General features: G+C 36.8%; 1 protein-coding gene and 1 pseudogene across 1 annotated transcript; both read right to left on the bottom strand.

Annotated features, from left to right (window-relative positions):
• Positions 1–5454: 5454 nt before the first annotated feature.
• Positions 5455–8274, bottom strand: LOC143632407 (pentatricopeptide repeat-containing protein At4g14850 pseudogene; annotated as a pseudogene).
• Positions 8275–9117: 843 nt separating this feature from the next.
• On the bottom strand, positions 9118–13917 carry LOC143632450 (MACPF domain-containing protein NSL1-like). The gene is made up of 7 exons (XM_077100968.1): positions 13615–13917; positions 12522–12760; positions 12241–12442; positions 11264–11347; positions 10980–11163; positions 10504–10670; positions 9118–9889 (listed from the first exon to the last, which is right to left on the bottom strand). Exons 1-7 carry the CDS (start codon positions 13885–13887, stop codon positions 9203–9205), a joined length of 1836 nt encoding a protein of 611 aa, XP_076957083.1. The 5' UTR covers positions 13888–13917; the 3' UTR covers positions 9118–9202.
• Positions 13918–22967: the final 9050 nt, after the last annotated feature.

Genomic DNA, 22967 nt, shown 5'->3' with positions numbered 1-22967 from the left:
TCCCGCTAAAATTGATGCCGTTAAGGATTGGAAAACTCCAACGACTCCCACGGAAATTCGATCCTTCCTCGGTTTTGCCGGATATTATCGACGTTTCATTCGAAACTTTTCCAAGATCTCTTTGCCTCTTACCTCCATCACTCATAAAGGAAAACAATTTGATTGGGGTTCGAAGCAAGAAAAAGCCTTTTGTACTCTCAAGGACATGCTTTGCAATGCTCCCATTTTAACCCTTCCCGATGGAAACGACGATTTCGTGATATTTTGCGATGCCTCTCATCAAGGTCTTGGTTGTGTCCTCATGCAACGAGGTCAAGTCATCGCTTACGCATCAAGGCAACTTAAGGTCAACGAGAAGAACTACACGACTCATGATCTCGAACTTGGTGCCATTGTTTTCGCTCTCAAAATCTGGAGACATTACCTTTATGGTACGAAATGTGTGGTTTTTACCGATCATAAAAGCCTTCAACACATTTTTGACCAAAAAGATCTCAATATGAGACAACGACGATGGCCCGAATTACTTAGTGATTACGATTGCGAAATTCGTTACCATCCCGGTAAAGCGAATGTTGTCGCTGATGCCCTAAGTCGAAAGGTTAATGTTAAATCCGTTCTGCTTCTAAGCGTTGTCATTCAAACCGATCTTCAAATTCGAATCTTCCAAGCTCAACGTACCTCCGTTGAAGAAGGTAACATGTATGACGAAATGTCATGTGGAGCCGAACTTCAACTCGAAACCAAACCCGATGGTCTTTTGTACTTTCTCAATCGTTTGTGGGTTCCAAATCGCGATGACCTTCGTACTTGTATACTCGACGAAGCTCACAATTCGCGGTATTCCGTTCATCCCGGTGCGGATAAGATGTATTTCGATCTTCGTGCTACCTTTTGGTGGCCGGGTATGAAAAAGGAGGTAGCGTTATTTGTATCTAAATGTCTTACTTGCTCAAAAGTTAAAGCCGAACATCAAAGACCTTTTGGTCTACTCGAGTAACCACCGATTCCCGTTCGGAAATGGGAAGACATTGCTATGGACTTTATCACTAAATTACCCAACACCCAAAAGGGCAACGATAGCATTTGGGTGATCATCGATCGTTTGACCAAATCTGCTCATTTCATTCCGATCCGCGAGAAGTATTCTGTCGAGCATCTTGCTCAAATCTATGTTCGAGAAATCGTGTGCCGACACGGTTTACCATTGACTATTATCTCTGACCGTGATGCTCGTTATACCTCTCATTTTTGGCGTTCACTTCAAGAAGTTTTGGGAACACGTCTCGATCTTGGCACCGCTTATCATCCTCAAACGGACGGTCAATCCGAAAGTACAATACAAACTCTTGAGGATATGCTACGAGCATGTGTTCTTGATTTCGGTGGGAATTGGGATTCTCACATTCCGTTCATTGAGTTTTCTTATAACATTAGCTACCATTCGAGCATTGAGATGGCTCCTTTCGAAGCTCTTTACGGTCGTAAATGTCGTTCTTCGATAAGTTGGAACGAAGTCGGTGAAGCTTAAATCACGGGACCCGAAATGGTTCAAGAAGCCACCGACGTTATTGATCGAATCCGTAAGAACCTCCTAGCCGCTAGAAGTCGTCAAAAGAGTTACGCAGACAAACGGCGAAAACCGATCGAATTTAATGTTGGCGATCTTGTCCTTCTAAAAGTATCTCCTTGGAAGGGGGTAGCCCGTTTCGGAAAGAATGGTAAACTAGCTCCTCGTTTCGTTGGTCCTTTTAAAATCCTTGAGCGTGTTGGAAAAGTAGCTTATCGACTCGAACTACCGGAAGAAGTTACCGGTGTTCATCCGACATTTCATGTTTCAAATCTTAAAAAGTGCTTAGCCGAGGGTAATCTCCATATACCTCTCGACGAAGTACATGTCGATGAGTCGATAGTCTTGGTTGAACGACCCGTTGAGATCATGGATCGCAACGAGAAGAGAACCAAGCGTAGCCGTATTCGGTTAGTCAAAGTTCGATGGGAATCACGGCGCGGCGCGGAATTCACTTGGGAGCGAGAAGACAAAATGAAAGAGAAGTATCCACATTTTTTCGCAGCATCGTCTTCGTCTTAATTTCGGGACGAAATTTCCTAAAGTAGGGGATACTGTGACATTCGTCAATTTCGGGTCTTGTTTGTATTCGTTTTTGTATTTGTTTATTATGTAAACCGACCCGATTTGTAAACCGAAGCTTATGTTATAATCAAAATGATGGATTTGTGGGTACAATATTGTTTCACACTTGTTGGGTCTTGAAAACATTCTATTTTTATTTTTATTTATTTATTTATTATTTATTTATTTATTTTTTTGTTGTTTTGTGTTTTTGTCTTGATCCATTTTGCATGAAAACTCTTGTGTCTCACACCCATATTTGACCACCAACATTACCCTATATATACACCACCTTTCCTTTTCATTTTCCCTTGCTACAACTCCAAAAAAAAAACTCTCTCAAACATCAAAGATTCAAGGTTATCTTCTTAAGTGTTCTTGAAGGATTTTGGTCTTTCATCTTAATTAGTTTATGTAGCCTTATTAATACTTGTTTATGGTTGTGCAACATATATATAATATACACCCCTTGTTTACCTTTGGTAGTTACTTCTCCGATTCCGGTCGGTGAGGTTTCGGACCCCATAAGGCAAGGCTTCATGGAGGACTTCGTGTCCTTGATATATATACATCTATATAACTTGTTCATACATATTAATCTTGCTTTTTTTAGTTTGTTGGTCATGTTTACAAGTTCCATGGTTATGGGTTTTTAAGAGTCTATGCTTCGGTTTAACCGTAAATATCTCTAAACCGTAAACCGAACTTTGTTACTAGTTTTGTTTGTTTAAACATACTTAGTGTTAGATCTAAGTTTCTAAAATCATTTTTACAAATTCTATGGTTATGGGTTTGTAGAATCTTACCTCGGTCTTAACCCGAAACACGATCCGAACCGAAAACCGAACTTTTGTTTAAAGACTTTATTGTTAACTTTTGGCATTTTTTTTATTTGTACATTATTATACAAGTTATTTAGTGTTTGGACATGTGGAAACCATCTACGAACTTGTTGTAAGATGGAAACCGAACCAAACCGATTCTTGCTCGCTTAAGATACACAAGTGTGTTTTTTTTAGCCAGCAAGACTTGTATATTTCTTTAAAAATAGTTACAAATTGATTTTTAAATATTTTCTTAAGTACTTGGAAATGTTGGATCCAACTTGATCTCATAACAAAGTTTGGACCGACAAAACCGAACACTCGCTTAACGTGCGTTGTTAGTTCTAAAACAATGGAACTACATACTTGGTTAAGTCTTATTAAATTTTGTTGAGTTATCTCATAACATTCGATATTTTGGAAAGTTGACTTTGGGTTTGACCAATTATCAAGACCCGAACCGACAACCCGAACACTCGATAAAAAAAACCCGTTTTAGTATCTTTATTCCAAATGGATTTGCATTCTTGCATTTTACCCACCTTATTACTTAACATAGGTTGAGTAAATATTAAGGTTAGATACTTTAACCCGGTTTCGAGCAAACTTACATTTTTAAAGGGTTATTATTATAAATTCTTAAATAGTCACATTTTAAACCTTGAACTTTAATTATTTACATTTCTCAACATTTATTTTGTTTAAAGACCTTCAATACAACCTTTCTAAATTCAAGACTTCTTTTCTTTTTAGGCATTGTGCGTTAAACTCGTCGTTCCGACAAATCTCCAAATTATTATCTTTCAAGTTTACTACTTGAAGGTGAGTACTTCATACCCCATTTTCCATCTTTTATTTTGGGGGTGACATTTCATACTTATTCAACAAAATGCTTTATATTTGAATTTTAAACCACAAACGTAGTTGTATACTTTACCTAAATAATTGCTCGATTTGGTGTTCTATGCTTATATGCCTATGTGTTTATCGCTTTTGGTTGGTGGAACTATAAAATCCTAGACTATTTGGCATCCCCTTATAGCAAGGTGTCGTTAACGTAATGCAATTAACGATAACTATAAAATCCTAGACTATTTGGCATCCCCTTATAGCTAGGTGTCGCTAATGTGTTTAGCGATATCTATTTATCCAAATTACCACTTTTATTTATCGTTTCGTATGCATGTTTTGTCGCTATCTTTATTATATACTAATATGATTAAACTTATGAATTGCTCACCGACCTTTGTGTTGACAAACTTTATTTTATGAAATGTTGCAGGTTTGCATCTTGGTTGATTTATGATTGTGAAGAAAACGACATCAAACACCTTAGGATATTAGTAAAAATGAACAATATCAATTTGCCATATTTTGTGATATCTTGTTTATGGTTATTTTATGGATAATTGTTATGTGACATTTTCGATGTTGTGAAATGAAATAAGTTTATTAAATACTGTCACTTTAATTAGTGTCATGTGCTTATGGACAATCGTTACACCTCGGCATGTTCCGCCGCCTTTGGTCGGGGTGTGACAACAACCTACGTCACCCTTCTATCTTGTGACCCTTTTTATATGATTGTACAATTGTTCTTTTGTCTTTACTTGTGTAGATGTGATCCTTTCTTCAGTTAATTTTGTTTTTGTACTGTTTTCTTTTTTGTTTTGTTTTAGTCCCGTTACCATATCGGCCGAAGACCGTGACGAAAACCAATTGTATTTGCATAAACTCACCGAGTTTTCTTTTAGGTCTAGTACCGAAATGAATGTAACGAAGATTGACCGAATGCCAATTTTGATTTTTTTTTTTTGTTTTTGTTCCACTACCGTAAAGAACATGACGAAAACCGACCGAATTTGCGCAGACTCACCGCCTCTATGACGGGATCGAAAATGGCCGGGTTTTACAAACGCGTGAGTTTTACCGACCAACGCCACTCCATCGGTCCACCTCAATTTTTATAATTTTTTTGTTTTAGTTCCGGTACAATAACGCACATAACCAAAACCGTCCGAATTCGCGTCGACTTACCGCCTCAACGCTTGTGACCGATAACGCTTGGGTTTTACCACCGCCCGAGTTTTACCGACTTGCCCGCCGAATAAAACAATAGTTTGATGTAAATCCAAAACTGTTATCTACATCCATTTAATGACACACAACATGGTCTGTTATCTAATTACTACCCAAATCGAGTCTGCAATTGAGTTTTTGGCCAACCAAAGTTTTCCACATCAACAAACCAATTATAATTAAGTTAATATTAAGTGAAAGAATTCAATCCTAGATGAGCCCCTTGTTTACTACTATAATAATAATATAAAATATACATCTACCTTTTAAAACCAAAAGGAGTAAACATTTATCATTATGCACCACTGGCAAATAAATATTTGTATACAAAAATTCAAGGAAAATTGTTCTCCTTGTACCTCAGCTGTAACCAACAGCCGATTAAGGTAAAATTTTCTACAAAGACAAGCAAAAACTTCACCAATAATCGCCACAGGAACACGAACCGGCTCTAAAATGATGAAACCGGTTGATGTCTCTAACAATTATCTCTCTTGTTACAACTTTACTAACAAATTTAAGAAATGTGTGACAATCTATGCAAACTCTAAGGTTCTTTTTGACCCGAATCGTGGCCCGTTTAGGCGTTACTAAGAGCCCGAAAGCAACCGCTAGTTTCTCACTATGGTATGATAGAAGAGCTTCCTTTTCACTTATTTTAACATTGTGTAAATCAGTCTCTAAAACAGGCTCATACCCTTCTTTACCAACTAACTCCATCAATTCATCAAGCTTTTCATATATTTCTTTAGTCAACGAATGGGTTCGGTCTCCGACTATAAACGTGTAGACCTGATCTTTGACTTCAAGCCAACTCATCCCGGGCTCCTTTTTGACTTTATTATCTTTCATCAATCTTCTTACATCCGCCACGTTTTCCCATAAACCAGCTGACGCGTATATATTTGCTAGCAAAACGTGGGTTCCGGATTTCTCGGGGTCAAGAAGCATTAGCTTCTGGGCTGCAAGTTGACCAAGGTCAACGTTTTTATGAGTCCTTGCAGCACCAAGAACTGCCCCCCAAACCGAAGCATTCGCCTCAAACGGCATATTATTCACAAGATCCATTGCTTCGTTTAACTTCCCTGCTCGACCGAGAATATCAATCATGCACGCGTAATGTTCTTGTGTTGGTTTAATTCCGAAAACACTCTCCATTGATTCGAAGTAGTGTTTCGCTTGAGTCACTAGCCCGGCGTGGTTACACGCCTTTAACACACTTACTAGAGTCACATTGTTAGGGGCAATGCCTTCTTTTAACATGTCGTTAAATAACGAAAGGGCTTCTTTACCATACCCGTGTTGAGCAAATCCACCGATCATAGCCGACCACGACACAATACCCTTTTCGGGTACTTCAAAAAACGCATTGGTCGCATCCTCTATACTTCCACATCTAGCATACATGTTGACTAAACTATTGGCAGTAAACGTGTCGTTTAATAATCCGAATTTTAACGTATGAACATGGATTTGTTTACCTTGTTCATAAGCCGATAAATTAGCACACGTGTTTAAAAGAGAGCTACAAATAAACGAGTCAGGTTTAAGATCCAAATCTTGCATTTTTAAGTAAATGTTTATCGCTTCTTCACCTTGACCCGATTGAGCATACGCAGATATCAAAGACGTAAAAGTTGCCAGGTCAGCAATATCCGACTCATCAAACACCTTCCTTGCTATTTCCACATGACCACATTTTGCATAACAATCAACAAGACTGTTTATCACAAACGGGTCGGATTGGAACCCGGTCTTTATCGAAAGTCCGTGAATTTGCTCACCGACATTAACAACTTGCAAACTAGCTGCAGAGTTAAGGATTGCAAGTAAAGTGGTCTCATTAAACCCTAAACCGTCCCTATATTCCTCTGCAAAAAGTGACAAACCTTCAATATCTTTATTGTTATGTGAATATCCACATAACAACGCATTTAATGCAACCAATTCTTTTTCAGGCATCATGTCATACACCCGTGTAGCATCTTCCATTTCACCAGACTTACAATATATGTCTATAAGCCCACAACATAAAAATGTGTCCAAATTTATGTTTGACTTTATCAAGATTGAGTGAAATTGTTGACCTAAATCTTTAGCACCTGAATCTTGAAGACCTAAACCAGTGCAAGCTTTAAGAACACTAGAAAAAGTAAACATATTCGGTTTTAAACCCGACCTTCTCATTCTTATCAATAACTTCAAACCCGTATCATTTAATTCATGAAGAACACAGCCAGCAATAACAGCATTCCATGAAACAATATCTGGGTCAGTGATCCGGTCAAACACAGCTTTAGCATCTTCAAAATCCCCAGCTTTTGAGTACATATCCACAAGCGCATTACACGAAAACGGGTCAGAACCATACCCGTGTTTAACCAAACACCCATGAATCTTTCTTCCTTGTTTCACATCTCGTAAACCCGTGCACGCGTTAATTATAGTCGATAAACTAAACTCATCAGGCCTTAATCCACTACTAATCATATCTTCAAACAAGGTGATTGCTTGTTCATAATACTCACCTTGTGTGTAACAAGAAAACAATGCATTCCAAGAAACAATGTTCCTTTCCAAAATCTGATCAAAAAGCTTTCTTGAATCCAAAAAGTTTCCGCATTTCGCATACAGAACCACCAACGTATTGGCAACAAACACATCCGACTCAAAACCAGTCACCATCACAATCTTATGTATCTGTTTCCCTCCAACAATATCCTTCTTAATTGAACACGCTTTAAGAACACTCGGGAACGTAAACTCATTACACCTAATACCCAACTTATGCATCTCGGTAAAACCCGCAAGAGCCTCTTCATTAAACCCGTTAAGAACATAACCCGATATTAACGCAGACCAACTAACCAAATCTGGTTCAGGACTTTCGTCGAGCACCTTACGTGCATTATCAAAAACCCAGCATTTCGAGTACAAATTGATCAAATGATTCCTGCATTTAGAGTCATGGTGTATTCCAAGTTTGATCAAATGGGTGTGAATCTGTAACCCGGGATTGAGAGACTGGGATTTGCAGCATTGGGATAGGAGTTTAGAGTATGAAATCGAGCCGGGTGTCCATTCGGCGTTGTGGGTTAGGTTTAATTTAGCTGTGGTTAAGAATTCATCGGTGATTATTGCAAGAGCTTGGATGGATTTAGTGAAATTGATGGATTTGTGGAGTTTGAATTGCGGTTGAAGGTGAAATTTGAGAGGGAATAATCGTTGGAGAGACATGGGTCGGGTCCATATAGTTCAATGGTGAAGTGAAGAAGTTCACGGGTGTTATATGGGTTACTCCCATGGGTTTCGGGTTATTAGGTTTATTCGGTTCGGGGTTATTCGGATGGTATAACCGAATAAGAATTCGGTATTTCGGGTTTTCAAATAAACAAACCAGATAACTTATTATTTTGTTTTTTTAATTATTTTTACATTTTTTATTACTATTTGTTATTTGTTATTGAATTGGGTTGGTTATTTGTCATTGTAATCTGTTCTGTTTAGGTTATCCGGTTTGAATATAATTTATTTGTAAAACAGGAAGACGAATTTGTAATTTATTATTTATTAACTAATGTATATAGATTTATAATTATTTGCTATGCATACTCTATTTATAATCTTTCTCTCACATATCGCGGAATTATTTTATTACAATTTTATATATAATAATAGTTATTATATAAGTACGTGGTAAATAAAAATAAGATGAAATAATATGCACTTTTAGGCTCGTCAGCCGGCTCTAGCTCGTTAAGAAAAGCTCAAGCTCATGTTTATTCATTAAACAAGAAAATTTTTAGGCTTGAGCCAACTTGATTCGAGCTTTAGCAGGCGGATCTCGTCTGCACCACGAGCCAAAACAAATGATGATAAATGACGACTCTAATTGATATCTTTTATACAAGTTAAGAGGGACAAACATATTGCATCGGACGGATTGGGTACATAGTTATTGATTTAGATGCAATATTTTTTCTCAATACTAATATAACCTGGATCGACCCGTCCACAAATAAACGGGCCGAAACAGTACATGTAATGCAAGTACCTTTTGCAAGGAAAAGAAGTAACAATATAATATGAATCTCCAATCAACAAACCTTTGATATAATAAATGTACAATTGATACATGTACAACAAATACCTAACGCTATTTATATCACATAAACATGGAGTCCTCAGTCATTATCGTCAACAACGAATACTTAACTTTCACTCTAATCCTACCCCCCTCCACACACAGCTTCGCCCCGGTTACCACCCAATACCCGGGCGGGTCTTCCGGGCCCCTCACCATTTCCCGAGTATCAACAAAACCTGACATCTTTGGGGCTCGTAAAGGAGGGCCATCAGGATAAACAGCTGAATTCAGTTCCACCTTAACGGGCTTTTGTTCCGGTGTAGCAAGGCCCATACTAAACGGTGTACTCATTAATGTTGACATAAGGCCCGACTTCCGAGAGTGCATCGTGGGCCCATCCCATTCGGACCGTCGGATCTTTCCAGACCCCACCATCGAGTACCCTAACCGGAGAAAGAGGACTTTTTTTATGCCTACGCCTTTGACTTCAAACCATGCTTTGGTGACTATAGATGCTGAGTCATCAATGTGGGTCCCGTTGTGCTCGACCGGGAGAGTGCAGACTTGAGAGAATATGCTCCATTTAACAGGCTCGAGGTAGCCTTTTCCGATATTCTCGTCGTTCGGTTTGTAGGTGAAGTCGTCGGTGAGTTCGAGTAGTTTAGGGATAGAAGATAGGTGTTGGAGATGAATGGCTAGCCGGTCACTCTTTCGTCCTTCTAGGTACAACCGAACCCCGGTTACGGGCCGATTCTCAGTGTCGACCTGTGAAAGGTGAAAATGGGTTAGAGTGAAAAAGCATCGGGTTAGATTAAAAAGCAGGTTGTGCTTGGGTGACGTTTTTCAATTAAACAAGTCCTGTTTGGATTGGCTTTTTAATTAAACTGGTCATCTTCTGGTCAGCCTATTTAATTAAACGGGCCGTGTTTAGGCCAGCTTGTTTAATTAAATGGACTGTGTTCAGCTTCACCTATGTAACCCGTTTAGTTAAACAGGTCAACCCACTAACCCGTTTGTGACACGCTTAACCCATTGTTTACAACCCACCAGCTCAATTAATGCGTTTACGACTTGACGATCACCCACCAACCCGTTTGACACATATAGATAAATGAGTTAAAAGGGGTCATATTCGAATTACACGATTTTAACTGTGTGAAGGTTAGGGTTGATGTTTTTGACACATGAAACTAAGAGTCGAATTCCAGTTGAACAATTCAACCCGACACAATTCAATCTATTTGACAAGTTTCTTTTTAGTTAAGTATTTTAGCTTAACCCGTTTGACTGTTAGAAAGCAAGCATAAACCAAACCGACCCGTTTATAGGTAAAGTGGTCAGAATTCAACTTTTATTGAAGAAAATTGGCAAGATTTGACCTTGGTAGTGTTGACATAAAGGCGAGGACCCAAGAAAGTGAACTGAAGCGACGGAGATGGGGATTTCTTGCGTCTAGGAGCGAGTGGAAGATCACCATATGCTGGGGCCCACTGTCGGGGCAACTGGAACTCTAGAAATTGTTCAAGCTCCTCAATTGGTGGCTTATCTGCAAAACATGAATCAAATTACAACATAAAAACAAGGACTAGCCCAACAAAATCTTGATCAACTAATAACATCATGGAAGTTACTGTTATATAGGTAAACGAGCTGGGATGGGTCGGGCCGGGCCGAGCAGAGCCACGGTGGGCTCACTGCTCAGGCTTCACTAGTTTACAAACTGACCATGGCTCAGGCTCGGCTCGTTTACAGGCAGAGCCGGTTCGGCTCGTATCGTTATAAATTATAAATGATCGAATTTCGAGCGAGTCGCGAACTTTTTGAACAACCCTAATGTTACAAGAAGAACACTCACATCGAAGGTAAAGATTAATGGCGTGGCTTAAAAAACCACTACCGCGAACACCGCTTAAAAGTGCAACAATCGGAACAAACGACATGGAAATGACGTTTGGGGCTTGTGATACAGTTGAAAGCCAACTTTTGTGGCTTTGACCTTTATCGATACCTCCTCGGCGAACATGAATGCTGAATAGATCCTAGAAGGAATTAAATGAAACGCCAATAGTTTAGCATTCCTATTTAAACATATCAAAAATAAGAAAAGACGATTGTAAAAATAAAAAAATAGGATCTTACGTCCTTTTTAGATCGGGACACAACAGTCGGTCTTAGAGAATTCGCGAGTATTGGAGGGAGATCCCAAGCTACGGATCGTTCATCCTGTATTACGCCACAATGATAGCGGTAAGAAGAAAATTATTATAATGCTTATATCTGAGTAAGAGCGCGTTTAATATAAAACTAACTTTTAAGTAGAGAATCACAAGAATCACACAAACCACTTGGGCGTGGTGCTAAACAGATATAGTGGGAGAAAATGTCGTTAGGCCTGTAAACGAACTAAACATTCAATGAACCGTTCGGTGGGAAGTTCGTTTATTTAAAAAAAAACGAACAAAGACAAACTACATTCTTTGTTCATTTCGTTAAACGAATGAACATGATACGTGTCTCGTTCGTTCATTTAAATTCATTTATGTCCATCTGTTAACGTTCATTCATTTATGTTCATTAGTTTATATCTGTTTTAAGTTCGTTCGTAAAACTTTTTTAGATCCATTACAATTTAGTCTAGTTTTACAATATTAATATATCACTCATTACACTTTGGTCTAGTTTTATAATTTTTGTAGGCTCTATAGATTGAAGTTCACGTTTACATTTAACTCGTGTTCGCTCAGTTAAGTTCGTTTATGCCTTTTGTCTATGTTCAGTTATGCGTGTTCGTTTATGTTTGTTTGTGTTCATGAACAGTTCTTTTATATTGTTAACAGACAGACATAAGCATTCATGAAATTGTTGACTTTCTTAACAAACAAACACTATCAAGAAGAATATGTTGGTCTAGTTCGTGTTCGATCGTTTGTTCAGTTAAAGTGAACGAACGAGAACACGACCATGCATCGTTCGTGTTCATTCGGTTCATTTACAGCCTGGAAGACAGTTATCCAGTTCCAATACCGCCTTATGTATCACATTTAAAGCAATAAGACTAAGTGTTTATGTAGTTCTCACACTTCTCTGCCTAAAATTGATTTCACTGTTTGACATACCTTTTCCTTAAATAATTTATCAGATCCTGAAACAGAAGCTTCAGAATCACATTTAGAAAACTCATCATCCGCTAACCGCTTCAACATATTCTGCACTTCTGTTGGCTCAAGATTCGAGCTTTGTAACTGCTTTAGGTAAATTACATCTTTACCCCCCATCTTTACCCCAACAACTATATGGGTACCATATTTATCAATAAACCTGAGAGAACATAGCATTTCTTGATTTTAAGCTTTGCAACATACAATAAACCGTTCAAATATCGAGTAAAATGTCATACTCGGCAAGAGCAGTAGGATCCCATGAAGATGGCACTTTTTGTTTCACTTTTTCAGATAATGCAATTTGTGTTTTTGCTAACTCGATGTTGTATAATGTTATAAAATGTCCGTCAAACGCTAGATTTTTTGTCATTGGCGCGTCTTTTTGCCAACATCCTTTGTAACCGAACATCGAATTGAAGAACCCGGATGGTATTTTACCGGATAACGATAGTTCTTGATTGAATTGCTCTGACATCTGACATACCATTATACATTTATACACAAGAATTAGCTTAGCTTTGACATACCATTAGGTATTTTACCGGATAACGATAGTTCTTATATTGAATTGCATCATTATTGATATTTGATATCATATCTGTTATCTTGGTTTTAAAAAACGTGAGGCACACTGGCGTGATAGGATCTTGAGCCGATGTGTGGGACACAAAGCCACTGCATCATGTACGCACTTGGCGCAAGGCAAGGGGTCATGCGCTTTAGACAGCTTAAGGCGAGCATGCACCTTAATGGTGTAGATATTAGCTTTTTAGATTGTACATTTAGGTAATTTATACATTAAATCATTTATAATATATAAAAATAATCTCTTTATATGTTTCTCATACCCAAAACCTATATGCACAGCATCCTATGTACGAGAGGCGCGCATAATGCCTACACCTCAAGCCCTTTCTTCTTGCGTCCTTGGTTTACGACATGAGGCGCGCCTTCCGTACAGGTAAGGTTTTGTATGTTGTACATATAGATTTTTATATTTATATAAGACCTAATATAATTATAGGCATATATTACGCCTCGCGTACGAAAAGTGATGCGCTTTTATGCTTTGCTTCTCAGCTCGTGCTGTTGCGCTCCTCTGTGGAATGTTGAGAGCGCCTAGACGCGCTTTTAAAAACCCAACCTAATATGCAATTATGCATATGCATATACAAGTATAATCTTAACATTGACTTCTAAGGTCAAACATATTATGTATCAGTTCAAAATTCACAAAGATTTTACTAATTGTCTTGAACTTATAATCCTAAGATCAAAGTACTTAGGTTTGACTTTGAAGGTCAAACATTGTAGACGACCACAACTTACTTGATTAAACGACAGGACATCCGAATGAAACCTGGTCCGATCACCTTTATCGCACTTAATCGCCGGCGAAACATTGGAAACAGTTACACCCCCAGGAACCACCAGATCCTTAGTCAACTTACCATCAAGCTCAATCAGGGCCGACCCGGATGGGCCGGGTTTGCACCCGGTTAACCGGATATCGCAAGTGAGATCATACCCGTAGCCAATTACGGAGACCGCCTTCTCGGCCGCCGACTGAGGATCGAAGAAATTGGTCTTGTAAATTGACATCGGAATTGTCGAATTGGGGTTTCAGGGTTTTGGATTTATTTTATAAAATTGGTGGGTGTGAATGGAGGTGGCGGCTGAATGGGCGGTGTGGGTTGATGCCAGGTGGAAATTGATTAAAGAGTTGACTTTCAACAGTCAAAAGTTATGTTTGAACATTGGAGTTGAAACTTGAAAGAAAGCTACTTGCTTTATTAAAAAGGCTTTTCTTTTCTTAATGACTAACGGGTTTCCAAATCTTTTACTAGATTCATCTGATTAAATTAAATTAAATTAATTGTTGTTAAAGTGATAATAAAGGGAAGCGTGTTTGTTTTTTTAACCGTATAAACGCGTGTGTATAGCATATTGATGAAAAGAGCGAAGTGTTAGATTTTTTTGAAGTTTCTGTTTGTTTTTATTTTCTGTTAGTTTAAATTTGAAAAATAAATACGTAAGATGTGAATATGTTCGTTTAGTGTATGAGGAAATATGTATTTAGATAAAAGACTATAATAATGATATTGTTACTTTAAAGTTAAATACTAAATATATTATAAAAGATTTAAAAAAATCAAGCATGTTTTAGTCAATTTCTATAGCAAGGAGTAAGAGGGTTAAAGTGATATTTAAGTTGTTGCAAATGAAATTTATGTATTGATTGTGGCTAAAGATTATTATTATTATTATTATTATTATTATTATTATTATTATTAGTAGTAGTTGAATGTTTCATCATTTTCTTCATGATGTTAGACAAATAATATCATTGTTGCTGTTTTTGGCTTTTATCAACTAGATTGTTATCATCGAAAACCATCATGTTTTTGGAAAACATTTAATTTCTGATATTATCTTAACATGCTTATTATTATTCCACATCATTTTCTTGGGAAACCTTCTTAAAATGCATTGTTTGAATCTTAAGTAAGAAATGAATAGAAAAGTAAACGTTAGGTTGAATAAATATGTGGAGTGGAGTAAGGGCCGGTGTTGTTTTATCTAAGGCTTGAGGGGTGTGGGGCTTCAACGGGGGCGCTAGAGCCCCTCCGCTAGCGCCCCCAGGCGCTAACACCACACCACCGGGGCGCTAACGGGGCGCTAACGGAGCGCTAACGCGAAAATCCATGCAGGCGTGAGCCTGTTAGCGGGAGAAGAGAAAGAGGAGCTTGTTGAATTTTAGAAAAAGAGCCGTTGGGCTCTTATTAAATTAAAAAAAAAATTTCCTATATAATACCCCATTTCACCCATTTTTATACCACAACTTCAAACCTTCACCCAAAATCAATTCATCTTCTCAACTTTTTTTAAAAAAAATGGCTGGAAATTGGTACCCAAACCTTGATTCAGATTATATTGACGACGATTTATGGTCGTCACCGCACCAACCGATGTTTGATTCGGAGCCGCAAGAATCATCCGGCTTTCAACCATCCAACACACAACCGTCTCCTAACTTTGTTGTTCCGGAGACACAAGAATCACACGGTGAAGCTACGGGACCAAAAAGACGCGTCCACCGGAAAAAACAACTTGCAACGGACGGGTCGGGACCGGCTTCGACTCCGAGGACAAAACGGAAAGCCACTCCGTGGTCATCGGATGAGAAGGAAGCCTTGTGTCGGGCTTGGATAGTCATTTCTGAGGATCGGCGTTGCGGTAATTGTTTTAACGTTTTTAAAAATGATTTTTAATAAAAAAGTTAAATATAAAAGTTAAATTGAAATCTAATTTATTTATTCATTTTGCAGCCGACTACCAAAAGAGCAAGATTTTTTGGACAAAGGTTAGGGAGACGTTCTACATACTCGTTGGGAGTACAGAGCGGAACGCCGATATGATTTCGGGTCGGTGGTCCGAAATCAGAAAATTTGTCGGCTTGTTTACTAATCTTTTCAATAGGAACAGCGGTCGTATGAGACCAAGTGGCAGTGATGATTTGGCGGTTTACAATTTCACGGTCGAAGAGTGGAAGCAGGAGTGTTTGCGGAGGTATGGGATGGTGAAGACGTGGGACAATTTATTGTTGTGGGAGAGGTTGAAAAGGTGTTCCAAGTGGGTTGAGCTGGTGGCGCCGGACTTTGATGCGGAAGTAAGGGCGAAACGGACTAAAACTAGTTCGTCTGGAGCGTATAGCACTTCAACCGGGTCGGATTGCCGCGTTGGATTCGACCTAAACATTGCGGAGGAGGAAACGTCTTCACCGCCGAGGAGGCGGCCATTGGGAAGGGACGCCAAGGGGAAAAAACGGCTGAGGGGGAAGCCGTAAACATCGCCAATCTTGTTGAATCCCTCAATAAATTCAACAAAACCATGGAGGTGGTCTCTAATGACAAAAAGGAAAAAAGTTGAATGAGAGATTTGGACTTTCTTACTAGAGACTTCGGTAACCTAAATCCGGTCGATCAAATGCTAATGGAAAAGCAAAAGGAACGTATTCGAAAGAGGTTGATCGAAGAAGACCAAGCCGAAGAATAAGAATAATGTTTTTTTAGTACTTTAATTTTTATTTTATTTTTAGATATTAATGTGTTTTTTATTAATGTGTGTTTTTTTTAATAATTTATGAGTTTTTTTAATAATACGTTGTTTGAATATATTTATAAAAAAAAAAAAATTCGCTGGAGCCCCTGCTGGAGCCCCTCCACACCAGGGCCAGGGGCTCCAACGGGGGCTCCAACACCCCCCTTATCCAGTTTCTCTCTCTGCCACACGTCATAATATTATTGGTTGGAGCCCCCATTATAGCCCCCATTAAAGCCCCCACACCCCTCAGCCTAATGGCTAGGCTAAATGTACTTTTTTCTTCTTACTTGTCATATATTTTCTCTTTGAATTTTTAATTCCTTTAACAATTTTATTGGTATATTACTACCCTCTAACCTTAGATATTGTATTCTCAACTCATAAAATTTGTAGTTTATCACATAAATACACTATTTATTTTTCTTTTTTAATTAACAAACAATATGAAATTTGTATTAAAAAATAGAAATTATCTCCAAAAACTATTTAAAAAAGTAAAGTAAAATATATTGTTATATTCGTGTTTTGTATATCATAAAGAAAAAGGGACTACTCTATAAAATAGTAACCAAGTTTTGAAATTGTTTCAATCAGGCCACTCATAAAATATTTTGTTCCAATCAGGTAATTAAAGTTTCATTTGTGTTTCAGTCCTATATATTTTACATGGATAGCATGTTATGTATATTTTTTATTTTTAAATAGTTTGGCATTGTAAAAAAAATTATTGAAAAAATAAGAAATTTTTGAGAAAAATAATTTTTAAATTGTGAAAAATTGCAATAAAAAATTAAAAAATTACAAAAAAAAAGGAAAAAGAAGAACTCGCCTTTTTTTAAGTTATGGTTTTCTTTATAAGAAACCATCATTTTTTTAGAAAAACTTAAAAAAGATAAAGGTGATATTAAAATATTTAATAGTAGAATTATTAATTGCCTCCATACAAAAATAAATAAATAGGAACATATTAATTATGTTGTAATTTTTCGTGATATTTTAGATCTTCTTTCTTCAGTTTTCGCAATTTAAAAATTATTTTCTCAATTTTTACTAATTTTTTCAATTTTTAAAAAATATTATGCAATGTCAAACTATTTAAAAATTAAAAAAAAAACCTAGATAACATGATATCCAAGCAAAATATCTATGATTGAAACGCAAAGGAAACTTTAGTGACCCAACCTAACTAGAACAAAATATTTTATTAGTGGCCTAATTGAAACAATTTCAAAACATAGTTACTATTCTATAAGGTAATATAAAAGAAAAATATGGAAGTGTATAACACAGTTATCGTATTTCCATGCTTAAAATTGATTTTGAATGGAAAGCCTTATATTTAAAAGTTTTTAGTTGGGAAGAATATGTTCTTCTTGCTAATTATAAGGTTGAGGGTAATGGTCTCGTGGATGGGGGGCGCGGAGGCCCGGTGTGGCCACCTGGCTCGCGAACACCGCTACCATCTTGGCGCGGATGGGGGCACGGTTGGCCGGCGCGGGGCAGTCCACATGGGGAATATAGCCGTTGGTCGATGGGTGATCGTTGGGGGAGAGCCGTTTGGCTATTAAAAAAAATTCAAACTTATTATAAATATCACACTTCATTTTTTTTTTAAATCATCCATCTCTTTCTCTTTCTCTCAATATTTCTACTAATACCTCTCATTTGATTTTCCAAAGTTTGTTAAAAAATCATGTCGGGTTCGGGAAATTTCAACTACAACGCTCAATTTCAGATGCAGGGGTTGGACTACATGTCTGACGAGGCCTTTCAAGATCTAATGGCATCTCAAAACGCGACTTTTTTCAACTCGGATACACAACCCGAGTTTTCCGTTCTGGAGACACAACCGGGACCGGATAAACCCACAAAACGCTCTCACAAAGGTAAGAAAACGAATAAAACCGGAGAAGCGGGCGGTTCATCCACACCGGCTGTGACGAAGCGAAAGGCTACTCCTTGGAAAAATGATGAAAAATTAGCGTTGGCTAGAGCTTGGATTGAGATATCTCAAGATCGAAACGAGGGTAATTATTTTTTGGTGCATTTTTTTTTAATTTAAATTTTTAGTTTTTGTTTGCAAGTTACTAAAGTTTTGTTATTTTTTTTATAGCCGACTTTCATAAACGTCGAGTATTTTGGAGCAAAGTTCGGGAATTGTTTTATGAGCAAGTGGGGAGTAGGGACCGAACCGATAATATGATATCGGGTCAGTGGTCCGATATTCGTAAGTTTGTAGGATTATTTACCAACCTACATAACCGAAATGCGGAGGTGTTAAGGAAGTACGGGATGGTGAAGACGTTTGACGAGCGCTACTTGTGGGACGTGCTCAAGAAGTGCTCGAAATGGATTATGTTAGTTACTCTGGATGCGGATGTCGGAAAAGAATCGGCTAAACGTACGAAAACTAGCGAGTCCGGCTCCTATGTCTCTTATAGCGGCTCGGAGACTCAAATTAACATCGACCTAAACTTGTCCGAGGGCGATTTGAAAGAGCAAGGCTCTAGGCGCCCCCCGGGTAGGGAACGTGGGAAAAGAACCGCCGATCACGACTTCGGAAAAGAGATTGCTAGAATGTCAATTGGTCTCGAGTCGATTGGTCAAGCTAAACATAATAGAAACCGGATGAGGAGTTTGGAATTTCTAGCCAAGGACTTTAGCCACCTACCGCCATCCGACCAAGCGATAATGGAGGAAGAAAAAGATCGTATTCGGAAGGAATTGACGAAAAAAAATTAAAAACGCTATTTTTATGTATTAATATTTATTTAGGATATAGTATTAAAAAAAAACTCAACCAAGCCCCGGCTCACCTGGACCATTACACCCTTTGAGGCTTGGCTGACATGCCTAGTCAGCGTCACGTGTCATGAAGATGTTGGTTCACTTGGGGCTCAACCAAGCCCCATTACCCTTAGCCTAACGAGCAACATGAGGAGAACACGAGGTTTTGGTGTGGGCCTAGCCTCAAGTTTTATTAAATGTTTCAAAACGTCAACCACTCTTTGTTAAGACATTTCACATGTACACATCGTTGATTCCAAGCAATTAATATATTTGAAGACCAAGTCTGCAAAACTCTGGTCCATGATTAGGGCCTAAATATATAGTTTTAAATGGGCCTGAAGCAAAACTACTAAAACCACTGTTTTCGACACTTTTGGAAGCAAAACCAATCGAGTCAGGTCTCACTGAAAAGTGAAAGCAGCCTCTCTATTCCTATGAGGTAGAGGTAATGTTATCTACATCTTGTCATCCTCAGACCCTACCATAGCTTTGAAATTGGTAGGATTTACTGAGTACCATGATGATGAAATGGGCTGAAGCAAAATATTAAAGCCATTTTTTTCAATACTTTAGTCTTTTCATACGGATTGAATAATTAGTTAGTTAATACTAGAATGGTGCACGATAGGAAGCATAAATACCGGTGATTATGTAACATGTTATTTTTTTCTAAATTTAAGAAGAAAAAAAGTATAACATTATCATATTCAAACCAAAGAGAAAAGGTTGTTCGCTTTTATGGTGCATGTTTTATAATATTAACGTAAGAAAAAATGTGGACATTTAAAAGTTGTAGAGGGTAAGTCGGTTTAAAAACAAAATTAAAGAAAATATATAAGTAAAGATGAATGGAAAAAAATGTAAGTTTTGTTAAAATAGCTAAAAGTTATGTAAAGATAAGGATGTAAAAATATAAGTATGTCTATAAAAGATTATTTTGCCATCTTACACTCATAATCACACGCATCAACTTTTGAACATGCACCATTAAACTTTTACTCTTAAATTTTAAGATGCCCGTCTGTCATGTATTATCATATAGTATAGATAAGGTTTAATAACAGCTTTGACGTCAATTTAAATAAACTTTGAATAATACAAAAGAATATAAATAATAAATAATATACTTTACTAAATTATGTTTATAATCAGGATTCAAGATCTGTATTCACTGGTTGGTTCGATCAGAAGTGTGAGCTCACGAGCCCCCTCTCAGCTACAGTCTAAGATGAAACAACTCGATGGTGCATAAGTTATCGAGCATATTTATGAGGTGTACCGTCCTCTTGGACAGTATGCTAGTGAAGATGATGATATGGATGATAGTAATGAAAGTGAAGATAATTTGTGAGTTTGGATAAAGTAAAGTGTCATTATTGTCATCAATCATGTTCTACCAGCATCACCATCCATTTCTGTATGCGATAACAAGTGTTTCAACTCAATTTCCAGAGCAAAGATATGTTAAACAGGAGAGAATCTAGTAGATGGAAAAAGTTGTTAAGCGTCATTGCAAGGCGTTCACCATTTCGTACTAGTATGAATCATACTTGTTCTTATATAAATTAAAAGACTATGAGTTTCACGTGTGACTCAGTGGAAGATATAAAATGTGGTTTTCATCGACAAGAGATGGTTGTGATCGGGTGGGATCCAAAATGTTTATAGTGGGGAGGTTTTAGGGTGGTGGACTTGAACCACACTGGTCATGGAAAGCCAGGGTGTCCTAGTCCATCATTTTGTTTATGTGGTTGATTGGATTAATAACTTCCTCCTGAATGATTAAGAGATAACAGCCAAACTATCATTACTCTATGTCATCCGTGTTTAAAGTTCACGAAGGTAAACCCACCATTGACGCTCATCAATGAACTTTTGGTTATCAAGCTTGCAATGATTATTTAAAGTTTAATTGGATCGATAATTCCCTCTTGAAGGTACCAAACGGTGAGGTTTGGCAAGTTGATTTTCAAAAGTCATGGATGACATGCACAAAACAATATAAGCATTAATTTGAACTTATTATCTGATTATGTATTTAATTTAAGAAAGTTCTTAATCAAAAAGAATCATCTATATCTATATCTATATCTATCTATTCTAATAAAATAAAATAAATATGGATACTTGTCATGTTTTGGTTAATTCTCACAATTTTTTCCCTCAAAACTAGTTTACCCTAATATATGTAATAAATCAATAATTATTCACTTTCCTTTTACACTATATTTATATAATATCTATATATTTTTATAAATATAAATATTAACATATTATTTTACTATATATTTCAAAATACTTGATGAATTTCAAAAATCAACAACAAATCATGTTTCTCAAATGAAAATTGTTTCGGGTTTTTTATGGAACTTAAATTTGATATTATTGGTCAAAAGTTAGTAAATAGATTATTTGGTACAAATTAACTACATTTATGACAAAATTTGTTACGGGTCAAAAATGAAAATTTTGAGTATTTTTTAAAGTTTAAGAATGCAAAATAGATTTATCGTCAAATTTGTTATGCATTCAAAATGTTGATTTTGAAATGTCAAAAGTATGAAAGTTAGAATTTTAAACATGATTCGGATTTCAAATTTATTTTTAAGGGCATTTTTTTAAAATAATCAAAAGGTTTGGGATTTGACAAACTGACTATTTTTCTCCCAACTATTAAAATGTAAGAAAAGACTGTGAACATTTTCGACATACCACCCCCATGCCTATTAATGGTTCTAACTTTTATCAATTTTGAAATATTTATGTTAACATTAATTTTTCCTTCAATAGTGATCAGAACGTTATATGGGAAGCATGTCATGGAAAACTATGCTCAAATGAAACAAAACATTCATAAAATTGGATGGGTTAACATGTTATTTTTATGTTGTCATTATGACAAGGTTGAAAAGCCCTCTGAAACTTATCAAAATCTTTTTCATGGTGTAGCTCAGAAAAACATAACTCTTGAAAAACATCCATTTTTACAATTTAATGTTCTACTTTCCTTTAATGAGTGGTAAATTGATAAATATTTCAATAAAGATAACGCTCATTTTGTGTTTAGACTGAGTGGTTAGAACTACTATCGTATGAGAAGCTTTATTTTCGAAACTAGTTCATAACCAAAAGTCTTTCAATTATACATATATGGCACTGAGAATGAATTTTTCAATAGAAAGAAATATTCTTGGGTACGTTTTTGCACGAGCATTTTTTATTAAGTTCATTTAAAAAAATAATTTTGTGATATAAATAAAATCAATTTATGTACACCGTGTATAGATACAAGCATAAATGTAATGCATTTTTTTTATATACGCTATGTAATTATTTGTTTTACTTATAATTTTATAATTTGAATTATCCCGTGTGTGACACGGGCTCTAAAACTAGTAATTAATAAATAAAGGTTTTCTTATGTCACGTGTTCTCTTTTTAGCCCATCATTCATTTCAATTTCCCGCCTCCCAACACATTCCTTTTACAAACCCGGTTCATATCCTAACCCGACCCAATTAACTACTTATAAACCGAACAAACACATTGGCGATTTTCCAGAAACCCTATTTCTTGTCTCTTTCTTAATGTTAAATTTCCAATCTCTCCTCTGATTGATCTGTCAAATCGATCCCAAATTCCAAAATCACTAGTGGCAATACTTTGAATTCATCTCCAGAAAAGCTAAATCAGAAAGTTCTAATTTCATTTTCAAAATCACTGGTGACTAGAACTAATGGCTTTCTTCGATTTTTCTCATATCATATTGGAAACCTTAAATCATTTTT

This window comes from Bidens hawaiensis, unplaced genomic scaffold, assembly GCF_021521415.1.
Source record: "Bidens hawaiensis isolate Kalapana, Puna unplaced genomic scaffold, B.hawaiensis_p1.1 tig00006390_1, whole genome shotgun sequence".
In the NCBI taxonomy this organism is placed as follows: Eukaryota; Viridiplantae; Streptophyta; class Magnoliopsida; order Asterales; family Asteraceae; genus Bidens; species Bidens hawaiensis.
This window is presented reverse-complemented; position numbering and strand designations above follow the sequence as displayed.